This window comes from Tursiops truncatus, chromosome 5 (genome assembly GCF_011762595.2).
Source record: "Tursiops truncatus isolate mTurTru1 chromosome 5, mTurTru1.mat.Y, whole genome shotgun sequence".
In the NCBI taxonomy this organism is placed as follows: Eukaryota; Metazoa; Chordata; class Mammalia; order Artiodactyla; family Delphinidae; genus Tursiops; species Tursiops truncatus.
The window spans coordinates 33,222,498-33,239,440 of record NC_047038.1 but is presented as its reverse complement, the minus strand read 5'-3'; the positions used below and the strand labels follow the sequence as shown (position 1 = coordinate 33,239,440).

At 36.2% G+C, this 16,943-nt stretch overlaps 1 protein-coding gene across 6 annotated transcripts in view; it reads right to left on the bottom strand.

The window, feature by feature from the left end:
- Positions 1-16,943, bottom strand: part of TBCK (TBC1 domain containing kinase) — a 240,499-nt gene that overhangs the window by 110,344 nt on the left and 113,212 nt on the right. For all 6 annotated transcript variants that reach the window (XR_012331921.1, XR_004526637.2, XM_019927771.3 and 3 more), the window contains 2 exons: positions 4,459-4,495; positions 3,299-3,460 (listed from right to left, as the gene is read on the bottom strand). Coding sequence is in view for 4 of the 6 variants with exons in the window: in XM_019927771.3 (XP_019783330.1) it covers positions 3,299-3,460; positions 4,459-4,495 (199 nt within the window). In the remaining 2 variants the exon portion in view is untranslated. The remainder of the gene's footprint in view (positions 1-3,298; positions 3,461-4,458; positions 4,496-16,943) is intronic.

Genomic DNA, 16,943 nt, shown 5'->3' with positions numbered 1-16,943 from the left:
AGGAAAATCATAATAATCATGCTGCTGGTAATAACATTAATAATAATAATCACTTACATAGCACTTGCTCTTTGCCAGGCACTGCTCTAAGTTGTTTAGTTGTCCTGATTTATTTAGCACAACAATCCTATTAGGTAGGTACAATTATCATTTTCATATAAGCAGGGTTAAGGAAACAGATACAAAGAGGTTAAGTCATGTCCCTAAGGTCACACAACTGTAAGGGGTAGAGCTAGGACCTAAAACCCAGGTTATCTGGCTCCACATTCCATGCTCTTAACCACTAGACTATTGGGCCCCTCTTTGTAGAAAGAAACAACTAGAAAGGGACAACTTAAAAAAAAATGTGAGGTTATTTTGTTTACAAGGTTACCAACTGGATGGCGATTCCATCATATTACTGTCAACAGATGTTCTGAACAGTGAATTTGCTAATCTGCTTCAGCAAAGAATTTAGTTAAATTTGTTCTGATTGATTACTTATGCTTTTAAACTCAGTTAAGTGGGGATTTCAGTAAAGCACAATATATTTAATAAATTCAAATTAATGTTTAATCCTAACCTATCTTTATCTACAAAGTCTATCTCAAGAATTAAGGTGAAATACGGAGTTAGCCTATCTCTTCTCATTTTGTAGACTTAAAAAATGTTTTTTTCTTTCTTTCAAACATGTTCCAAGCTTATGTCACATAATATTTTGCTTAGAAAAGGCGCATTCAGTGTGTTTGTGTGTATATTAATCTGGATTCACTTTTTAGGACTTCCCATGACCACTTCCCAGTTCCTTCAAGCATCAAGTACAGTTAGTGGGCTCAACATGATGAAAAAAGACATCTATTAGATCTAATTAGGAAAGACATCCCAAATAAGTGCACTGTGATTAAAAATAAAAGGAAACACAGGTGTACTTAAAGGCAAAGTTTACATTTAACCCCTCCACCCTTCTTTTTTCTTAAGTCACATTTTTCTTATAAACTTTTTTCTTCCCCAACTGGAATCATATAGTGACCAAGTAAATGATGAGCCAGAATAATGGCACTGAGGATCAATGCAATTCACATCAATAGAGGCACCCTACTTTCAAAAGTAAGTAGTGTTTACCTTTTCAATGAGTCAGTTCTAACAAACATATACTCTTACTTTCTGATTTCAGAAATAATGACTATTCTAATGTACAAGCAGAATTACCACTAATCTGCCTATACAATATGAAAACAGATTCCTTCACCAGTGTATAACTGGAATATTTATGCACAAAATTGGAAAGGTATTAAATTTACTTTACTTGAAAATGCACAATCATCATTCCTAACATATAAAAATGTTAGAAAAATAGAAAATAGAAAATAGAAAATAGAAAATAGAAAAATTCTTTTAATTCTAATCAATCATCCTCTGCTTACTTTGGCAATTTAGAAACAACAGGAAAATATCTGCATGGTACAGACAGTATTTGTAGTTTGCAAAACTAGCTTTTCTGTAACTGTTCAACACCAATAGGAAAAAAAGAGAGAGAGCTCGATTTTCATAAAGAATCTCCCAGAAAAAAAAACATAAGAACTAAACAACTATTTGTTGATACAAGAAATAATTAACTTTAATTAAAGTTTGATAAGTTAGAAAGCTGATGGTGAATACTTTTAATCTGGGGGGAAAGGGGAAGTAGAAGTTTTAAAATAAATCCAATAATTTTTGCTATTATTTTCCCAAAAAGGATGAAGATTTTTAACAACAGAAAGATGATAAACTACCAGGTACAGATCATCCACTAAAAATAAAAATTGGGGTAGGCAGCAGGTTTCTTTTCTTTTCTTTTTTTTTTAGTTTTTCCTCCAGCGTTATTGAGGTATAATTGACATAAAGAATTGTACATATTTAAAGTGTACAACAGGATGATTTGATATGCATATACTTTGTGGAATTAGTATCACAATCACATTAACTAACACAGCTATCACCTCACATAGTTACTATTTTTGTTTTGCGGTGAGAATGCTTAAGATTTACTATCTTAGCAAATTTCAAGCATACAATACAGTATTATTGACTACTGTCACCATGTTGTCTTTTAGATCCTCAGAACTTATTCATCTTATAACTGAAAGCTTGTATCCCTTTGAAGGTTTATTGTAGTGTAAGTCCTCACAGTTAGCTTTTTTTTTTGAATTTTATTTTATTTAGTTTTTATACAGCAGGTTCTTATTAGTTACCTATTTTATACATATTAGTGTATACATGTCAATCCCAATCTCCCAATTCATCCCACCACCACCACCACCCCCTGCCACTTTTCCCCCTTGGTGTCCATATGTTTGTTCTCTACATCTGTGTCTCTATTTCTAGGCAGCAGTTTTCTTATTTCTTTTGAGAGTACTTATTAAATATATAGCATTAAGGTACCTTTCTTTTATTCTTTGATTTTTAGACAAATTTATCTCTTGGATAATTTTAAGTGTGTTTATTTTCAGCAATCACTTGTGGCTGCCTGAAAATATGGAGAACAGCAATAAACACATAGAAGGGTTGGAGCCAATGAAATGCTATTTGAAGAAAGCAGAATTTTTCTACTTGAAAAACATTTTGGTTTCCACAAAAATGTAGTTCAGTTTTTTCTTCCACAGATTGTTATATCCTATGTAACCATATTACTTTCATCTTTTTAGCGAAAGCATCAAAGCTTAAACCATAGTTACATTCAATATTTCTACACTTAAGCATTCAACTCCTAAATTTACAAGCTCCTCACTTATGAATACAATATATAGCTTGACTTACTATCCTGCATTGTATAAATGGAATTTCCCTGGAGTGTGACTTGCTCTCCCAAGAGGACAGGGTTTCTCCTTTCCTCAAACTGTCAAACTGTTAGCAAGCAGCTATGGATAGGAGAGAGCAAAGTTCCATGTGAATTACATCTCTGTATAAACTTATCGATTCTCAAACCCCTTCCCAAGTGGCCTTTATTTACTCTCTATCAGTTGGAGATAAATAGGCCTATCCTAAGCAAGGCAAATGTGTCACCCCACCCGCCCCCACTGCCCTGCCCTCTTTACCTTTTTGATGGCATCACTGACATGAAAGTAAATGATAGTGAACTATTATGACCCAGTTTTATATCTACAATGCTGGGCCAGCAGAACAGGTACTATACAAGGGAGACAATTCAGAGATGGATGATGAGGCTCAAGCAGAAGAGATTCTGAAGGCTTGTATGATTATTTTTGCAAATTGTTATAAGAATGTCTCATTATTCTATAATTAAATTTCATTTAGTAATTCCATTTATATATATCTATACCTGGTAAATCAGAGAAGAGAAGAATGCACTCATTAAAGCCATTAGACAAAAGCCGGTCACGCAGCTGCTGAAGAATTGCTACTCCGATACAGAATGGGAAGGAGGAATTCCCAAGCAGTAGGGTATCCCAGAGGTGGAAAATTTTGTGCAGTGGAAATACATCTGTAAAATGACAAATATAAATAAATTAATTGAGATTAAAAATAAAAAATTAAAACAACAACAAGCTACTTTACTAGACATGGTAATTCCCTTATGGTCAAAACTATTACAGAACAAATACTGGCAAACTGTTTTTTATAAAATGCGTATTTGGCTTTGTAGATTTACTGCTTCCTAAGGCATCTTAAAAAACTGATAATCAGATTGATCAAATAGATGACATTTTCTAGTCACCACTATCAATCTTGGTATAGCTGTTACATTCATTCTGTTTCTTCCTAGAATTTTCAGGTCATATTATTCTCACAAGTTTATATACTTAGAAGAATTTTAGTATTGTTATAGATTCAGTATCATTATATTTCTATTATGTACTCTAAAAACTGCTTTTTGAAATTCCCATAAAAAAATCTGATTAACAATTTTTTATTTTTGGAAACTTTCTTTTTTTCATTTATCAATACTCTGAACATCTTTCCAGTCCAGTGCATACAGATCTACTTCAAATATTGTATTCCATTAATCAAATGTACATGTTTAAGCAGCATATCCACTGTATTAATATCTGTAACTGATTAAAGTATTACATATTCACATAAACTGTTTATTTCTAGAGGAATTCTAGGATAGGAAATAACAAAAGTATCAGTTATTAGACAATCTCTAAAAATTGAGTCTGATTTGGTTGTAACAGTTGCCTTCCAAAACTCTATGTAAATACTATAGTTAACATTAATTTATTTTTCAATAGAGGTCAGAGACTTTATGAATGTCGTGATATATCAGATAGGTTTTCATCTTATAGAACAACCTTTTTGATATTTAGTAGTCAGAACAATTGAAAATAATTTCTACCCAACTATATTACCTTAGAATTACATAAGGATGCTCATGTAATTAAATCTGCTTAGTATTACTGTAACTATAATATACTGGGGAAGAATGAAGCTGTTCTTTTGCTAATACAATATTGAAAGAAAAGGGAAAATGATACTTACGAGTAAACATGGTGAGAAACCAAGGGATGGCATAGAGCTATGAGTGGAAAAAGATAGGGATGCAGGGGATGGATAAAGAGGAAATAAAAGAGATAATTAGAATGACTTCCAGTAAACTGAATGGTAAAAAAAGCTCTATGTTTTGGTCTACTCCACTGATGAAAAACATTCTTTAACACCATATGCAGAAATAAACTCAAAATGGATTAAAGACCTAAATGTAAGGTTGGATACTATAAAAATCCTAGAGGAAAACATAGGCAGAACACTCTCTGACATAAATCACAGCAATATTTTTTTGGACCCACCTCCTAGAGTAATGGAAATAAAAAAAAATAAACAAATGGGACATAATTAAACTGAAAAGCTTTTTTTGCACAGCAAAAGAAACCATAAACAAAATGAAAAGATAAACTATGGAATGGGAGAAAATATTTGAAAATGATGCGACTGACAAGCGATTAATTTCCAAAATATATAAACAGCTCACACAGCTCTATATAAAAAAAAAATCAAAAAATGGGCAGAAGTTCTAAATAGACGTTTCTCCAAAGAAGACATACAGATGGCTAAGAGGCACATAAAAAGATGTTCAACATCACTAATTATTAGAGAAACGCAAATCAAAACTACAATGAGGTATTACCTCACACTGGTCAGAATAGCCATCATCAAAAAGTCTACAAATAATAAATGCTGGAGGGGGTGTGGAGAAAAAGGAACCCTCCTACACTGTTGATGGGAATGTAAATTGGTACAGCCACTATGGAGAACAGTATGACGGTTCCTTAAAAAACTAAAAACAGAGTTACCATATGATCCATCAATCTCACTCCTGGGCATATATCTGAAGAAAACTCTAATTCAAAAAGATACGTGCACCCAAATGTTCATTGCAGCACTATTTACAATAGCCAAGACATGAAAGCAACCTAAGTGTACAATGACAGATGAATGGATGAAGAAGATGTGGTATATACATACAATGGAATATTACTCAGCCATAAAAAAGAAAGAAATAATGCCATATGCAGCAACATGGATGGGCCTAGAGATGATCATTCTAAGTGAAGTAAGGCAGACAGAGAACAACAAATATATGATATTGCTTAGATGTGGAATCTAAAAAATTGATACAAATGAACTTATTTACAAAACAGAAATAGACTCACAGACATAGAAAACAAACTTACAGTTACCAAAGGGGAAAGGAGGGGGGATAAATTGTGAGTTTGGGATTAACATATACACACTACTGTATATAAAATAGATAACCAACAAGGACCTACTGTATAGCACAGGGAACTATACTCAATATCTTGTAATAACCTATAATGGAAAAGAATCTAAAAAAGAATATATATATATATATATATATATATATATATATATATAAATAACTGAATCACTTTGCTATACAGTAGAAACTAACACAACATTGTAAATCAATTATACTTCAATAAAAATTTTAAAAAATAAAAGAGAATCTAGATAATTATAATTATTATCACAAATATTCTATTAAATAATGACATCTATTACAAATGCTGCAGATGATCCTTTGGCCAAGGCTTATTCCACAGAGTATTTTCATTTCATCAAAGACTACACTCAAGACAATGCCTAATCCAAACACAATACTAGCATGCTAATTTCAAAGGTCTACTTTTCAAAGGAGAACTTTGTTCTTAGGAATAAAATATTCCTAAGATTTGAAGAGTCCTCATCAGTGTTGAGTTACCCTTACTGAGTATTTTTTGAAACATGATGAGATGATATTTGAAAAATGTCCAAAATGTCTCATTAAAAAATTTTTATGAAGCTTATGCCTATTACCACTTTCTAAATTAACAGGAAGCTTCATAAAAGTAATGAGATCCAGGAATGAAATAATTTGGTTCTTTAGATGAGTGACAAATTTATTTTCCTAAGTTTACTCTCTAGAAATGAAACACACACACACACACACACACACCAATTAATTTTGTGAGATTTTGAAAGTGAGAAATCATTCTTAATTTCTAAAAGTAGAGTAAAATCTCCTTTGTTAATAACAAGTATCAAAAACCAATAATAATTTATAGAAAAATCTGAAAAAGCTCTACTTTTGTTTTATGTCATTGCATGCTCCTATTAGACAAAGATTTTTGTACTACCTATAGCGTTTAAATAAATAGTTTTTCAGCACCTATCAATTGTGAATTTATAAGTAGAGTTGAATATTTCTTTGCATTATACACAATTGAGTATCTATGCTATTAAATGCCAGTCAAGAACCGTAAGTACAGTTATAGACTACCTTAAAATCTAAGTACTGTATGTGAAATAAACCCATTGCTCCCTACAAGATTATCACTTATATGCACTGACACAGCCATTACAAATGGGGAAACTGAGGAGTACAGAGGTATGTGACTTCACTATAGAGTATTGGTTGTAGAAAACAATAAAATATAATAAACTCTGAATTTTCAGCCTAATTTAAATTTAAACATACAGTCTGTATATGTAAGTTCCATCAGTATTATTTAACTTTTCTTGCTTTTAAGGATATAACATAAATTATATTATGCTCTGCCCTTCTGACCAAAGCCAATTGTTTGTCATTAGGAATCTTACCTGAGTTACTTCAGCAACAAAACTAACAATCCCTTTTATTGAAGAGAGCATGTGTATGAGGAAGAACACAAAGTGGGGAGGAACCACCTGAAAGGATCAGGGGGAAAACATGCCAGGCTCACACAAAGCCAGGCATGGTTCACCTTACCACTAGCTACAATTTTTTTTAAAACCCTGAAATAAACAAAGCATAAGGTAGAGTACTCAAAAGGATATTGCCTTAGTAATGGGGCAAAATTATGCTCCCAAATTATGCTGCCCAGGTCTCACTTAACAAACCTTAAAAGCAAGCCTTGAAAAGATCAAACTGTTTCAATGTTACCTAGCTGCATCTCAAAAAAAAAGCTCAAGAATATTTACAAGAACATAAAAATATCCAATAACCAGCAAGGTAAAATTCATAATGGCTGAAATTCAGTAAAAAAATCAGTAGTGCAAAGTAGCAGAAAAAAAATGATCATAATGAGGAGAAAAATCATTCAATCAAAATGGACAAAGAACTAACATAAATGTTTGTAATAGCAGGCAAGGATGTCAAAATGCTTTTTTTTTTTTTGTGGTATGTGGGCCTCTCACTGTTGTGGTCTCTCCCATTGCGGAGCACAGGCTCTGGACGCGCAGGTTCAGCGGCCATGGCTCACGGGCCCAGCCGCTCCGTGGCAAGTGGGATCTTCCCGGACCAAGGCACGAACCCATGTCCCCTGCATCAGCAGGCGGACTCTCAACCACTGCGCCACCAGGAAAGCCCTCAAAATGCTTTTTATATCTGTATACATATGTTCAAAAATCTAACAAATGATTGAACACGTTAAGTAGAGACATAGTAGATATAAAAAAGAACCAAAAAACCTCTCTAGACATGAAAAATACAATGTTTGAGTTAAAAAATACACTGAATAGGATTAAGAGCAGATCAGACACTGCAGAAGAAGAGATAAGTAAGCCTGAAAATACAGCAATAGAAACTACCCAAAATGAAACACGGACAGGGGGAATAAAGAAAAACAAAACATGTCCTATGCATCAGTGAGCAACTTCAACCAGCTGAATATGTTATTGGAGACTGCAAAAGACAGAGAGAAGATGAGAGGCGACAGAAAAAAATATTTGAAGAAATAATAGCTGAACATTTTTCAAAAGTGATGAAAACTATAATCTGATAGAGTAAATAATCTCAAGAACCTGAAGCACGTGAAACATGAAGAAAACTATACCAAGGTACATCATAATCAGATTTCTCAAAAAATCTTACACCACAGCCAGAGAAAAAAGGCACACTATGTAAAAGCATCAGTGAGAGGAATGTTTTCTTGTCAAAAACAGGGCACAAAAAATGACAGTGGAGCGACATTTTTCAAGTAATTAAAAAAAAAAAACCTATCAACTTAGAATTGTATGTCCAGCAAAAATATCTTTCAAAGAGAAAGGTAAAATAAAGACTCGCACACAAACAGAAACTGAAAGAATTCATCAGCAGCAATCCTGCACTATAAGAAATGCTGAAGTCAGTCTTTCAGGCAGAAGGAAAATGATACCACATGGAAATCTGGACCTATACAGAAGAATGAAGAGACTCAGGATTATAAAAATGTAGTTAAATATAAAAAACTTTTATTTAAAAAAAATCTTTAAAAATAAGTGACTCTCGGGAGTTCCCTGGCAGTCCAGTGATTAGGATGGTACGCTTTCACTGCCAAGGGCCTGGGTTCAGTCCCTGGCCGGGGAACGAAGATCCCACAAGCTGCGTGGCACAACCAGAAAAAAAGTGACTCTCTAAAGCAAAACTAATAATTTATGTGGAGCTTATAATATATGTAGAAATAAAAGGTAGGACAACAATAATACAAATGCCAGGAGGGTAAAATGGAGGTATATGTTGTAAAGTATTTATACTATATGTGAAGTGGTATAATACTACTTAAAAGCAGATTATAATAAGTTAAAGAATTATAGTATAAACCAGAATTTCTTAACCTCGGAACTATTCACATTTTGCGTTGGACAACTCTTTCAAGGGGGAGGTGTAGTTTGCGTTTTAAGATTTTTGTAGCAACCCAGTCTCTGTACTAGATGCCAGTAGCACTTGTTCAGTTTTGTCAAAAGTGTCTCAGACTTTGCCAAAAAATCCCGTGGGAGGCAAAACTGCCCCTGGTTGAGGACCACTGTGTAAATCTTAAAGAAACCAATAAGAAAACAACAAAGAGTTATAGCTAGTGTCTTAACAAAGGAGATAAAATAGAATCACAAAAAATATATCCAACAAATCCGAAGAAGGCAGATAAAAAGGAAAAAGAGAACAAAGAACTGATAGGACAAATAGAATAAAAATAACAAATTGGTAGGTTTAAAGGCAGCCATAGCAATAACCACAACAGAAGTCAATGGTTCTTGTGATGGTTAATTTTATGTGTAAACTTTACTGACACAGGTGCCCAGACACTTAGTTAAACATTATTCCGGATGTGTCTTTAAGGGTGTTTCTGGATGAGATCAACATGAAAATCAGTAGATTTCATAAGGCAGACTGCCCTCCCTAATGTGAGTGGGCCTCATGGAATTTGTTGGAGGTCTGAATAGAACAGAAGGTTGAGTTAGGGAGAATTCACTCTATGCCTGATAGGATAAGCAGTGAAGAAAGCATAGCTCTAGCTTCTAAGGATCTTACAGTTCATTAAGAGCAGTAGCTATTCATTAAATATTCTCTCAATCCACTCCAATTAGGTTCTAGCCTTCACCTCACAACCAGAACTGCTCTTCTCTTGGTCATCGAAGGTCTCCATGTTTCTAAATCTAATGGTCAATTCTCATTCTCAGTCTTTACCAATCAGCAGGCTTTGACATAATTTACTATTCTCACCTCCTCTAACCACCTGCCCCCCACCTTAACTTGGCTTCCAAGAAACCACATTCATCTAGTTTTCTGACTGCTCCTTCTCCATCTCTTTTGTTGGTTCCTATTTATCTCCCTGACCTAAATATTGGCATGCCCTATATTCAGTGCTTAGAATTTTTTTCTCTTCTATTTTCTCCAAATGATGTGAGGACTTATATCTACAGCTCTATCCCAGACCTCTCTCCTGAAATCCAAACTGGTATGTACAAATGCCTACTTGACATTTCCACTTGTATATCTGATAGATATGCATATCATGTCCCAAACTAAGCTCCTGACACTGCTTCCAAAATCTGTGCCTCCAAGTACAGTCTTTCAAATCTTCGTTAAGAGCGATCCGATTCTTCCAGTTGCTCAGGTAAACAAAACTGTGGAATCATTCTTATCTCCTCTTTCTTCCACATTGTACATTTGTCACCAGCAGTCCTGCCAGCTCTACCTTCAAAATATATCCAGAATATGAAAACTGCTCACCACTTCTACTGCTAATTTCCTGATTCAAGCTACCATCATCTCTTGCCTAGATTATTACAATAGCCCATGACTAGTCTTCTAGATTCCATCTTGCCCCTCCTTGGATTTTTCTTACCACAGCAGGCAGAATGATCTTGTTAAAATGTTTAGATAAGAAGATGTAGCTTTCAGTGGCTTTCCACTACCGACAGTAAAAGCTAAAGTCCTAACTATGATCTATAACAGCGGTCCCCAACCCTCTTGGCACCAGGGACCAGTTTCATGGAAGACAATTTTTCCACGGATGGCGGCGGGAGGGGAGGAATGGTTCAGGCGGTAATGTGAGCCGCGATGGGGAGTGGCAGAACGCAGCTTCTGGCTTGCTTGCCCGCCCGCCGCTCACCTCCTGCTGTGCGGCCCTGTTCCGAACAGGCCGGGACCGGGACAGGTCCCTGGCCAGCGGGGTGGGGATTCCTGATCTATAAGACTGTGTAATCTGGCCCTTCAATTACCTCTTTGACCTTCATCTCCTTGTTCACTGTGCTCCAGTCACACTGGTCTCTTGTCTCCTGGCTGCTCCTCTGACATCCCTGGAATGCTTACACCTCAGGGCTGTAGCTCTTGCTGCTCTTGCTGTTGCTTCTGTTTGGATTGCTCTTTCCCTCAATTCATTAAGGCATTTATTCAGAAGTCACCTTTTCTGTGAGGCTTTACCTTACTGAAATATTCAATCCCTCCTTCACCTGAGCACTTAACCTCCATGTCCCTGATTTAGCTGTTTTTTGTTCACTACTTATCACTACCTAACATATCACAAAGTATATTTATCTTTATTGTCTGCCCCCGACTAAAATATAAGTTGAATGAGGGCAGAGATTTCTGTCGTTTTTTTTTTCCATTTATGTAACCAGGGCCTAGGAAAATGTCTGGTACATAATAGGCACTGAAATATTTGTTGAAAGAATGAAATATATATAATAAAGATATTTGAAAGGGACAGATTAAAAGATTAAATAGTCACAAGATTACACAATTTATTTAGAAGTTTTCAATACATATGAAATAAAGAGAAAATCAGTTAATCTTCCTTGGGGTGTGTATGTGTGTGTGTGTATCCATCATATTAAATACTGGCAAGTATGGAAAAAACATTAAACTTGAAATGCTGAACTATATACCTATACTTTGACAACAATTATGAAAACAGTTATTAGAAATAAGCAAAATGAAGCATATTCTAATAAATATTTGAAAAGTAATAATTCAAGTTGAATAAATTTCTTTAATATATAACAACTCCTAGGTTCTCACCAGCCCCAGTCACTGCTTACCAACTAAAGTCAAGTAAATAAATATGTAATATACTCTGTGAGACTGTAATGCCTGTTATTTATTCCTTCTATTATTTCTCCCTATTAAAATTTTAACTGATATTTTCATCTTAAATAATTTCTTAGCATATTGCTATATCTTCATAATACAGTCTGATACAAAAAAGACAGCAAAATAAGATAATTTTGAATACTAGGGTAGTTTAGGTTTTAATTAAAAAAAATAACAAATAATGAAATATTTTCTTACAAATATGAAAAATATATAAAATTAGTCTTATTAAGTTAGAGATATTATTAGCTACTTCCCAATTTAAAGGTGGAAACAAACCCAGTGAAAAGAAATCATACATTCACACATTCTGTTTTCTCCAGATCATGAAATTATGTTCCTGAATTAGCCTAGTGCTAGTCTGCTGAAAGAGTCAGCTGAGTAGATACTGCCCCCTAGCAATAATCAAGAAAGTATAGTGTTATTAACCATTTCATGAAGCCTTTCTATATCGTCTGGTAATGTCAAAGTTAGAAACATCAATAGGAAAAACAAAGGCAGGGGCTCATTAACTTGATTTTCAAGAGCAGAAAATTAAGGCTCAAAAACTTACAAATATATAAAAATGAAAAAGATTAAAAAAGGAAATATTTCTTATAATATAAACTCTAGGTGAATCTTTTGTCAAATGGATTTATTTACAAACATATTATGTGCTCTCTCTCTCTAATATACATAGTAATAATAAAAATTAATACAAAAGGGAGTCCCTTCTAATTGACTTTCTTAATCTATTTTTTTAATGAACATATTTTCTGTTTACCTCAAGTCAAAAGCATTTTTATATTTAAGTTACTGTAAGCCACCTCTGTAAAATGCATGTTGACCATTAGATGGATGCCTTGCAATGATTCTCTGCCTTAGAAAAATGCACATCTAGCCATTCAAGTAAAGGATGCTTGAAAACAGCAGGTTTTCAAAGCAGTAGATTTTCATATGTTTTCTTGAAACTTTGGTTTTGTCATCTGGTAGCTACATATCTCTTTGAACCTTTAGGATTATTGTGAAGATTAGTTAATGGCTCTAAAACACCTGGCAGAAGATGTGGCATATATCAGATATCAGCATAGGAAGTACAATTATCATTCTTAATAACAGCCCAGAAGCTTCTACAATCGGAAAGTATTTCAACAACCCAAAATTCTGAGTTAACCTCATGAAGCCATCTAACAAAAGCTACACATGTTTTGGAACCAGGAGATAGGAGTGGAAGGTAAAGAGAAGAGAATCCTGAGCACTGGGAACTGTACATGATGTTTCAGAGGTCGAGGTAGACTCAACTAATGCAAGGCACAGACGGAGAAGGCTAAAGTATTTCTAGTCCTGCTGGCTCTCAGAATCAATATTCCTCAATCCCATGTCAACTACTCTGAGTTCACAAAATTTCAAAAATTCTTACATAAAATCTTTTCCCTCAACTTTTCAAATTCGACAAGATCCTTTATTTTGTCTATATCTGACTCACTATTGCCTTCTTAACCACATATAAAATAACATGACTTGATATGAAGGAAAATTCTTGAAAATCAAGAATATGTCCCATAAAACATTTGTATTGTTCCATTGTGTTACTCATATTCAAAAGACTGTTAGCTTTTTCAACAATGAACAAAGATGATGGCTTACGTTAAACCAGGATAAATTCGATGGAATGGGAAAGGGTTTCACGTAAATAAAAAAAACTACATAATACAGGCAAAAGCAGTAATAAATAGCTCTCCTTATTTAACAGTACTCCTATCTTCTTAGAATCTTGGGGAAACATTTGCAAGTACAAAACCTGCCTTCATAACCAGCAACAAGGGGACAAAAGTCAGGAGGTGAGAATTACAAATCTATATGATAACAGTGATTTACAGAGCAACTCTTTAGAATATTTTAAATAGAAAACAATTATATTCTGATATTTTTGTGAACCAGTAACCCTGAAACAAAAGATTATGTTTCTAATCTTTATCTTAATAAAGCAGCCAATAAATACTGCATTCTTATAGATAAAACAAAGTAGTATGGAACACAGTGCCTGGCACATTAATGACTGTATTGAATCTATAAGACGCGCTATGTAACACCTTCTGGGAGACGGAAAAGTACCTTAAAAATCAAGCAATAAAAAAGGTTAAAATTTAAAATGAAGTAGCAATCTCACCAACTCGGACAAACAAGGAAGTCTTTATTGTTGTTAGTATCATATTTCCTCCAGCAAAGTGTTTGTTAACTAATGCAGCAAAATAATATATCCATTATAGCTTGTAATATAATGATTTTTAAAATGTAAATCATATTAACATAGCCAAAGAAACAGTGCAACATGAACAGATTCTATTAAGTAAAACAAGAACACGGATAATGGTTAAGCCCTTAATACTAACTATGTACCTGGAACTGTGTTAAACGGTTTATACGTATTATCTCATTTAATCATCACAATAATCCTAAGAGGTAAGATTTATTATAATCAACATTAAGAGAACTGTAGATAAGAAAAACTAACAAGTGTTTAGCTAGTAAGTTGAAGCGTCCGGATGAGAACCCTGCCCCATTTGACACCAGTGTCTGAGTGCTTACCCAAATTGTGCTCACAGACTTCTGGGGACCTTCAAGACCCTTCAGGGGCCCCAAACTTCAAAGCTATTTTTATAACAATACTGAAACGTTTTTGCTCTTTTTTACTATGTTAACATTTGCGCTAATGGTGCAAAAAAACCCACTGGTGAATAAAACTACTGGCACCTCATCACAAATCAAGGTAGTGGCACTAAATTATAGAAGTCATATTCTTGTGAAGGAGTAAAAATTATTAATTTTGTTAAATATCTTTTAAAATGTTCCATGAGACAAAATTGGAAGTATGCATAAAGTACTTGCACTGTGTACCGAAGAAAAAGATTGTCTTGAGAGGGAGCTTCAAGATGGCGGAAGAGTAAGACGTGGAGATCACCTTCCTCCCCACAAATACATCTGAAATGTATCTACATGTGGAACAACTCCTACAGAACACCTACTGAACGCTGGCAGAAGACCTCAGACCTCCCAAAAGGCAAGAAACTCCCCACGTACCTGGGTAGGGCAAAAGAAAAAAGAAAAAACAGAGACAAAACAATAGGGACGGGACATGCACCACTGGGAGGGAGCTGTGAAGGAAGAAAGGTTTCCACACACTAGAAGCCCCTTTGCGGGCAGAGACTGCGGGTGGCGGAGTGGGGAGCTTCTGGGGCCACAGAGGAGAGCGCAGTAACAGGGGTGCAGAGGGCAAAGCGGAGAGATTCCCGCACAGAGGATCGGTGCTGACCAGCACTAACCAGTCCGGGAGGCTTGTCTGCTCACCCACCGGGGCGGGTGGGGGCTGGAAGCTGAGGCTCGGGCTTCAGAGGTCGGATCCCCAGGAGAGGACTGGGGTTGGCTGCATGAACACAGCCTGAAGGGGGCTAGTGCACCACAGCTAGCTGGGAGGGAGTCCGGGAAAAAGTCTCGACCTGCCGAAGAGGCAAGAGACTTTTTCTTGCCTCTTTGTTTCCTGGTGCGTGAGGAGAGGGGATTAAGAGCGCTGCTTAAAGGAGCTCCAGAGGCGGGCACGAGCCGCGGCTAAAAGCACAGACCCCAGAGACGGGCAGGAGACACTAAGGCTGCTGCTGCTGCTGCTGCCACCAAGGAGCCTGTGTGCAAGCAGAGGTCGCTATCCACACCTCCCCTCCCGGGACCCTGGGCAGCCTGCCAGTGTCAGGGTCCCGTAATCCAGGGACAACTTCCCAGGGAGAACGCACAGCGCGCCTCAGGCTGGTGCAACGTCACGCTGGCCTCTGCTGCCATAGGTTCGCCCCGCACTCCATATCCCTCCATCCCCCCGGCCTGAATGAGCCAGAGCCCCTGAATCAGCTGCTTCTCTAACCCCATCCTGTCTGGGCAGACACAGATGCCCTCAGGCGACCTGCATGCAGGGGCGGGGCCAAATCCAAAACTGAACCCTGGGAGCAGTGCGAACAGAGAAAGGGAAATCTCCCCCAGCAGCCTCAGGAGCAGCAGACAAAATCTCCACAATCAACTTGATGTACCCTGCATCTGTGGAATACCTGAATAGACAACGAATCTTCCCAAATTGAGGAGGTGGACTTTGGGAGCAACGATATATATATATATATTTCCCTTTTTCTCTTTTTGTGTGTGTATGTGTATGCTTCTGTGTGTGATTTTGTCTGTATAGCTTTGCTTTTACCATTTGTCCTAGGGTTCTGTCTGTCCTTTTTTTATTACTTAAAAAATTTTTTTAATAATTATTTTTTATTTTAATAACTTTATTTTATCTTCTTCTTTCTTTCTTTTTCTCCCTCCCTTTTATTCTGAGCTGTGTGGATGACAGGCTCTTGGTGCTCGAGCAAGGCATCAGGCCTGTGCCTCTGAGGTAGGAGAGCCAAGTTCAGGACACTGGCCCACAAGAGACGTCCCAGCTCCACGTAATATCAAATGGTGAAAATCTCCCAGAGATCTCCATCTCAACCCCAACACACAGCTCCACTCAACGACGAGCAAGATACAGTGCTGGACACGCTATGCCAAACAACTAGAAAGACAGGAACACAACCCCATCCATTAGCAGAGAGGCTGCCTAAAATCATAATAAGGCCACAGACACCCCAAAACATAACAACAGAGGTGGACCTGCCCACCAGAAAGACAAGATTCAGCCTCATCCACCAGAACAAAGGCACTAGTCCCCTCCACCAGGAAGCCTACGCAACCCGCTGAACCAACGTTAGCCACTGGGGACAGACACCAAAAATGGGAACTACGAACCTGTAGCCTGTGAAAAGGAGACCCCAAACACAGTAAGTTAAGCAAAATGAGAAGACAGAGAAACACACAGCAGATGAAGGAGCAAGGCAAAAAACACCAGACCTAACAAATGAAGAGGAAACAAGCAGTTTACCTGAAAAAGAATTCAGAATAATGATAGTAAAGATGATCCAAAATCCTGGAAATAGAATGGAAAAAATACAAGAAACGTTTAACAAGAACTTAGAAGAACTAAAGAGCAAACAAACAGTGATGAACAACACAATAAATGAAATTAAAAATTCTCTAGAGGGATCAATAGCAGAATAACTGAGGCAGAAGAACGGATAAGTGACGTGGAAGATAA